The sequence below is a fragment of the Numida meleagris genome, chromosome 6 (assembly GCF_002078875.1).
Source record: "Numida meleagris isolate 19003 breed g44 Domestic line chromosome 6, NumMel1.0, whole genome shotgun sequence".
Taxonomy (NCBI): domain Eukaryota; kingdom Metazoa; phylum Chordata; class Aves; order Galliformes; family Numididae; genus Numida; species Numida meleagris.
Genome location: NC_034414.1, coordinates 17,231,884 through 17,239,629, shown reverse-complemented (window position 1 = coordinate 17,239,629; position 7,746 = coordinate 17,231,884). Strand labels below are relative to the sequence as shown.

General features: G+C 59.0%; 1 protein-coding gene across 1 annotated transcript; it reads left to right on the top strand.

The window, feature by feature from the left end:
• LRRC55 (leucine rich repeat containing 55) lies at positions 84–5,538 on the top strand. Its single transcript, XM_021402302.1, has 3 exons — positions 84–3,049; positions 3,124–3,359; positions 3,818–5,538. Exons 1-2 carry the CDS (start codon positions 2,407–2,409, stop codon positions 3,357–3,359), a joined length of 879 nt encoding a protein of 292 aa, XP_021257977.1. The 5' UTR covers positions 84–2,406; the 3' UTR covers positions 3,818–5,538.

The window sequence follows — 7,746 nt, the reverse complement described above, 5'->3', positions numbered from 1 at the left end:
CTTCACAGGGGGATTCTGGTTGCATGTGTTGCCCTGGCAAAGAGCAGGAGGATGAAGATGAGGAGGAGGTGAGAACACTGATGCCCATCTCCAAAAGCAAGCTGCATTTCATGGAATGGCTTAGGTTGAAAGGGACCTCAGAGATCATTGAGCTCCAGCCTCACTGCCATGGCTAGGGCTGCCCCCCACCAGATCAGGCTGCCCAGGGCCCCCTCCAACCCGGCCTCGAGCACCCCAGGGATGCTCGTGGCCATCTCAGTGGTTCATGGTGCCTCCATGATGTCCCAGTGAGGCTGCTCAGCTGTCACCAACCTCTCCTGCATTGAGGAAGACGTTTTGGCAAAGGGGCCCTGAGCCAAGCTCTGCCAGTCGGCCTTGAGGGCCATTAACAACCAGCCCCAATCGGGGTTATTTATTCATTAATTTGCTGCAAATGCAGCCCTAAATGGTGGAAATCTCTGTACTAATAGATGCTCTGGAAGAGATTTGCAGCCAGGCATGGGTCTTATCTCTAATTATGTGTCTGGCTGAGCTGCATCTGGCTCCGGGGATGTCTGGTTGTATTTGGCTCCTGGAGCTTCTCTTGAAACCCACTGGGACCCCGGGCTGAGAGCAGTGCCAATTAATACCCACCACAGGGAGAGGCAGCCGCGCGCCGTCTGGCTGCAAGCTGCAGGCGAGGGGGAGCTGTCCCATGGGGAGCAGCCCCAGGCATCCACACAATGCCACTGGGGTACAGAAATGGGGCCAGTGGGGCTGGGAAGGAGGCGGCTCCGTGAAAACAGCGGGAGAAAATTGAAAGAAATGGGGAAAATGCACAAGCAGGCTAGATTTTGAAAGTGCCTCCTTTTCAAAATGTCGTACCCATGTTGTTGCAATGTGCATCCTTCTTTTTTTTTTTTTTTCTGAAAGAGCTATTTGCATTTAAAGAAGCCGACTACAAAGAGAGGGAGTGGGGGGTGTCACAAAAGACCATGCAAAATGAGCAGTGTATCAGTTTTCAAATGGGAACATAGCTTTTCTATCACCCCCCAGGCCACCAGGTCCCTGCAGCCTGGGTTCATTGGGGTGAAGACAGCTGGGTGAAATCACTCCTGATTTGCTCTCATTTTCTCTTCTGCTGACACCTATTTTGCTTCTGTTTTGAGACCCGGGAAGCCCTGGTTCACCCCATCCCACGGGGGTGCTCCCCAGGGCTGGAGGTGCAAGGAGGGGAGCTGGTGGGCTGGGGACCAGCTGGGGTCACTGCGTGGCTGAGTGCCACCTGTCATCCCTCATCCCACACCGTCATCCCGAGCAGGGTGTCCCCATCGCGGGGGCATTGCTCCCCTCTGCCGTCTCCATCACTGTGCAGCTCCGCATCCTGCTCTCCTGTTGCTCAGAGATGTGGAGGCAGTTGCTAAGAGACACCAAAACGTCAGTATCTGGCCCTCAAGGAAAAAAAAAAAAATAGAGAAAGAGAGAGACAAGGGAGGACGAGGAGGAGGAGGGGAGGAAGGAGGTGGGGAAAGACCTGCTCTGATTGCCAGGCTCGGCAGCAGCCTTGGCTGCAGGAGCTGCTCGCCCAACTTGACGGACCCCCATCTTACCGCCTGAGTGGTTGCTGAGCTGAGCCCCGCTTGTCTCCAGGCAGCGTGAGTACCCAGGGACCCCGCTGTCCCCCGGCACTGTTGGCGGCTGTGGCAGGGAAGGAGGGCAGCAGGGGCGGTGGTTTCCCCAGCACAATGGGTGAGGTGGGGAAAGGATGGAGCTGGGGAGGGCATGGGCGTGCTGGGTGAGGGAGGAAGGAGCTAAGATGGCCAGGCAGTGGGGGCAGAGCAGGCTGGCAGTGGGGCTGCCAGGGTGAGGGATGCTGTGCCGGGCGGGGAACTGCACTGGGAGGGGGCTATCCCTGCGGGGGCCGGCGAAGAAGGCATCCCTGGCAGCGGGCAGAGCGTTGACGGTGAGGACGCCCCTGGCTCTGCCAGGACAGGCCAAGCTGAGTCGGTGGGGCTGAGCCCTCCATTTGGCTAAAAGCACGGGGGCTGGGCAAGGAGGGGCACATCCATGGGGATGGTGTGGATGCTCTGTGAGCCGCACAGACCCTGGAAGAGCTTGCTGCTAGCTTGGGTTTCTTTCACTCCTCTTTTCCGCAGGCAGCTGAAAGCAGCTCGCACCGGCCCTGCGGGGAGGCTCAGTGGGCCCCGAATGTCCGTGGGATGCCCTGAGCATTGCTTTTCTAGCTCAGAACTTGGGTCCGGTCCCAACTGCTTCCTCCACCACTGCCAGTAGACTTTGTTGGGTGACCCTTCCCCCAGTCGTGATGGCCCCCACCACGCTGTGACGGGCAGAGGATGCTGTCACGGTGCAGCCAGCGGGCTGTCCCCGCACTGAGGCCTGCTGCCATGGCACACTCCAGGCTCTGAGATGGGCCCGGGGGCAGGCTGCCGGCCCGCCATGCTGCTGGGCCCCTGGCTGGTGGCGGTGGTGGCGGTGGTGGCAGCAGGCTCTGGGGCGGGCTGCCCGGTGCTGTGCACGTGCCGCGGGCAGGCAGTGGACTGCAGCGGGCAGCGGCTCTTCTCGGTGCCCGCCGAGCTGCCCTTGGACACCGGCAACCTCAGCCTGGCCCACAACCGCATCGCCAGCATCCCGCTGGGCTACCTGGCCTGCTACGCCCAGCTGCGCGTCCTCGACCTGCGCAACAACTCGCTGGCCGCCCTGCCCGCCAGGCTGTTCCTGGGCGCCCGCCGCCTCACCCACCTGGACCTCAGCTACAACAACTTCAGCCTGGTGACAGCCGACATGTTCCTGGAGGCCAGCGAGCTGCTGCGCCTCGACCTCAGCCACAACCCCTGGCTGTGCACGGTGCACCCCAAGGCCTTTCGCGGGCTGGTGCAGCTGCGGGAGCTGGACCTCAGCTACGGGGGGCTGTCGGCCCTCAGCCTGGACGCGTTGGAGGGGCTGACGGGGTTAGTGACCCTCCGGATCGGCGGCAACCCCTGGGTGTGCGGCTGTGCAATGGAGCCCTTCCTCAAGTGGCTGAAGAGCCGCATCCAGCTCTGCACATCAGGTAGGTGGCCCCTACGTCACCCCCCGCGTCCTTGCCAATGGTGGTACCGACCCCTAACGCCGCTCTCCCGGCAGATTCGCAGCTGGCTAAGTGCCAGGCTCCCCCCGAGGTGAAGGAAGTGCCCCTCTTCTCGCTGACAGAGGAGAGCTTCAAGGCGTGCCACCTCACCCTGACGCTGGACGACTATCTCTTCATCGCCTTTGTGGGCTTCGTGGTCTCCATTGCATCGGTGGCTACCAACTTCCTGCTGGGCATCACAGCCAACTGCTGTCACCGCTGGAGCAAAGCCAGCGAGGATGAGGAGGTTTAGGTACGGCCGGGGAGGCTGGGACACGGGGCTCACCCCTCTGCCCCCAGCCGCCTCAGCCTCCCCTGCTCCCCGCCCCAGCCCCACTACCTGGCGGGGACACTGTGCCTTGTCCTTGTCCCCTCCCGCTGTCCCCTGTGCCTGGTTGTTGTGGGGAGATGGGGGGACAGTTCCTCTTCTTTTGCCCCAAAATGGGGGATTTTCACTGGGGCTGCTGTCCCCCCAGGACCACTGTCACCGCCATGAAGCTGGGCTGAGCTTGTAGCCCCAGCTGCTGGGACAGTGGAGGCGGTGGCGCGGGGGGCACAGGGGTGTCCCCAGGTCAGGAGCCAAGGGGGAACATAGCAGGGGCTGCAGCCAGAGCAAACCCCATGTGGGAAAGAACCCCAAAAGCAGCACGTGCCTTGGGGGTACTGGTGCCCACTGCTTGGGGAGAAAACCATGGAAATCGCTGCTTTCAGCCCCAAAACAGCACTGATGGAGAAAGAGCCCAGCAGCCTCCAGTTCCCCAAACCCAGCCTGTTCTCTGCAGCTAAGGGCCAAGCCTGGGACATGGCGCTCACTGGGGACAGCCCCAGGTGCTGGTGACGCTTGCCACCGCTTGGACATGCAGACAGCACCAGGGCCACGTGCCTGCTGTTGGGACAAGCGCTGAAGCCCCGCAAACATCTCCTGGGCAGCTTTCACCAACCACTGCCTGCTCCTTCCCCTTCTCCTCCCAAGTTTTGTGCAGGTTTTGGGCCATACCTGGCACCCAGCCTGGCCAGACAGCTTGGGGAACCATCGTTAGGAGACAAAACAAACTCCTAAGAAATGAAAAAAAGAAGAAAAACCCACAAAGCCACCGGCCTCTCTGTCCAAGCAGGGTGGCTGCTGCTCCCGTGTGTGTTTTACGCTGTCTTCATGGCCGTCCCTGCAGTGTGTGGGGCTGAAGACTGACACTTCCACTCCAGCTGTAAAACCCCCGCGGTCACGTAGCACTTTGCTGCCAAGAAATGTTTGCTCCCATCCTTGCTCCCTGGGGTCTCTGCTTGGGACAGCCCCCCCCATACACCCTCCCTGGAGCCATCCTCCTGCCGGACGCATCCCAAGGCGGGGCCTCCCATGAGCTGTTTTATTTTCTCACTGTGTTTCCCATGTGTGTAGCTGGAGTGTAGATGTGCCATTTATAAACAAACCGACCAAAACAAAACCAAAACGAAACGCAAGAAAAATGGGGAAGAATAAGGCAACTTCTGGCTTGGTGACCCCACGCCCACTGCTGAGATACGAGCCCTGGCTGCAGCATGGAGAGAAGGCTGGGTGCACATCACAGCAGTCCCCGTGCCATGGATCCATGGCCACAGTTGGGGTATTACCCATGGCAAGATTCAACCACTGGCAATGTTGCAGCTCCAGGCTGCACCCCACAAACCCCATGCCTGTAGGAGCGTGGAGCCCACCTGTGTTGTTTTGTGGGATAGGGGCACTCGGGATCCCTCTTTTCTTTCTTTTCTTTCTTTTTGGTAAGTCTCCCCACCAAAACAGCCTCTGGAGACTATGGACAAGACAAGCATTTCCTCTGGCAGTTCCTGACTCCACTATTGGGTGATAGGGGAGAAAGTGTAAATGCCAAGCTCCAAATATCCATGAATTCAACCAAACCCATTTTCTGCCTTTCTGAAGCAGAAGGGCCTTCCCTTACACTTCACCTTCCTGCAAGGGATGGGCGGGGGACTAAGGATGTCAATTTTCTGCCACTTCTGTCCAGCAGCAGCCGGTGCTGGTGCCTGGCCTCGGGTGCTGGGTCTCCACACCACCGCCCCTGTGGCATGGCCATGTTCTGTCCTGCAGCCTGGGGAGTGCAGGGCATGGGGGCAGCCACTGGCCTCCTCCTGTCCTCTCTTTCCCTCATCTTTTTCTTTTCCCTTCTCTTCCCTTCTTTTCCCTTCCATTCTCTTCCCTTCTCTGCCCTTCTCTCTTTTCCTCTCCTCTTTCTATCCCTCCCTCTTTCCCCTTTCCTCCCCCCTTCCCCATGCTATGCCGAGCACTGCCAGATGGGGAAGGAGAAGGGGGAAACACCGAGTTTGACCCCCCTGGACTTTGTACGGAGCACATTTTATAAACGTGTACTTTTGTAACAGTGAGCACTTTTTCAGAGCTGAACCTCAAAATAAAGAGCACCAGTGCAGCCCGAATCAGGGCCGAGGCGGGCATGTGGGTGTGTGGCAGCGGGGATATGGGTGTGCAAAGTGGGGACACGCAGGGCCGGCCCAGCAGGAGATGGAAAACAACCTGCAGAAGGCATCAGCCGTGTTTTCCCCTCCCTGCGCTTCCTGTTATTCCTCCAGCAGCACCTCCCGGTGCGCAGGGCCCAGCTGCCAGCGGTCAGGTCACCGTGGTGTCACCCGGCTCCCCGGGACAGCCAGGCCCCTCAAATGGGGACCACAGGGCTTTTCCTACGTGCAGGGGCCCAAAGGTCGGGCAGCAGCTGTGCCTCGTCCTGTCAGCACGCATGGCCCTGGGGACAGCCCTGCTGCATGGTGGCAGCCCCAGCGCTGGCATACCTCCCCTGCTGCCCACCCCACGGCCATGCGTCTGGCTGGGGGTGACTCCGGACAGAACCATCCTATGCACTGGGGACTGGCAGCACCCAGCTCAGCCACTGCGGGGTGCCAGGTGCTCCCCTGTGGGCTCTCCTGTCCTGCTGTGTCCAGCCAGCCTGCCACTAATGTCACCCGCCAACCAGCCACTGTCCGTCCATCCTTCCATCCATGCCTCCAGTCCCCCTGCCCAGGTACCCACCTCTCTATCCCTCCTTCCATCCATCTCTCCCTCCCTTCTTCCCTCCATCCCTCCACCCATCCATCCTTCTCTCCAGCTATTCGTCCATCCTTGCATCACTCCCTCCACTCCTCCCATCCCTCTATCCATGAATCCATCTTTCAAACTCTCCCATTCCAACCTATTTCCACTCCTTCAAATTCATCCCCCCATTACTTCTAAAATATGCCCTTCCAAAGCCCATAGGTCTTCCAAAGCTCTTTTTTCTTTTAACACAGACCCTAAAGGGCTGCTGGGTTCTCTCCAGCCCAGCTCGCTGTCCAATGCAGGCAGAAATTTTGGGTAGTGGCTTGGAACATCTTGTGATGGGGACAAAACAGGGCAAACAATGTCCAGAATTTCCCCCTTGCTGTCTCCTCTGGGTCAGAGCAGAGGAAAACAAACGTTTCTCACCTGATAATTATTTTCTGGGCTATTTCTAAGCTGAGAGGTCTGTTGAAACCTCCTCTGCTCAGTGAGTAAGCTCACTTCTGACAAATCCATGTGTTTCCAGCACAAATCGGGGCTGCCCCTGCCCCACAGTGGTGCTGGGCCCCCCCACCTGGGGCTGCAGGCGAAGCAGGATCCCCTCTGTTCCACCGTTTGCTTTGGGGAGGAAAGCGTGAAAGCGTCAACGAGGAGGTGACTTCAAAGGCGATCCAGGACACCTGGGGACATCGGCCGGCTTAGCGCGCTGTGAGATTATTTTTGCACCCCTGGTGGGATGTAGGGCTGAGCCTCCCACTTGGAATGAGCTGAGAGGCTCCTGGGGCTACCGTCCCCATCCCCTCCCATCCCTACTGCTTTATCCATCAGCCCTATCTCGCTGCTGCAGCCTGTGCACACATTTGGCTCAACCCCACACGGAATAACAATTTTTCCAATGCCTCATCCACACTGTGTGTGATTTGGGGTCAACCAGCCCCCCATGCCAGCACCTCCACTGCAGGAGTGGGCTGCAGCAAGTCACAGCATTGCTTTTTGGGGTGTGCTTCCAACCCAAATCCACTCCACTGCCTGGCACTTCCCAAGGACGCTTCCAGCTGCACAAGAATCCAGCAGGAGCTCCCATCCCCCTCGCTGTGCATCCCTCCATCCCCCTCTATCTTCCCTCCTCATCTTTCCTACAGTGCCTTTCCCCCAGCACTGCTGCAGGAAGGCAACACCTTCCTTATCTCCTTCCGACGGTTGGTCCGAACCCACTGCCCCTTCCCCCTCTCCGGCCTTGTTTTTCTGAAGTGTCCCTGCATTTCCCCCCAGAGACTCCTCAATTGAACGCTTCCCTCCTCCAAGGGAAAGGGAAATCTCCAAAAGCCGGATAGAAAGTCCACAGTTCCCGTCTCTGCTGGCAGGATGCCCTGCATCGATTTCCGCACCCGGACACCCTGCCTGGGAGGAAGCTGCCCCTGCTGGGCTCCAAAACAGGGCCCCAGTGCCCCCCATTCCCTGCCAGTTTATTTAGAGCTGGTGGCTGGAGCAAGGGATGGAGGGAGGTAGGGAGGGAGGGAGGGGTGGATGGATGGATGGATGGATGGATGGATGGATGGATGGATGGATGGATGGATGGATGGATGGATGGATGGATGGA

What these genes read in the sequence shown, in the direction of transcription:
- LRRC55 (XM_021402302.1), top strand. Translation starts at nt 2,407, where the DNA reads ATGGGCCCGGGGGCAGGCTGCCGGCCCGCCATGCTGCTGGGCCCCTGG. An exon ending in CATCCAGCTCTGCACATCAG is followed by an intron (nt 3,050 to 3,123) that starts GTAGGTGGCCCC and finishes CTCTCCCGGCAG; the next exon opens with ATTCGCAGCTGGCTAAGTGC.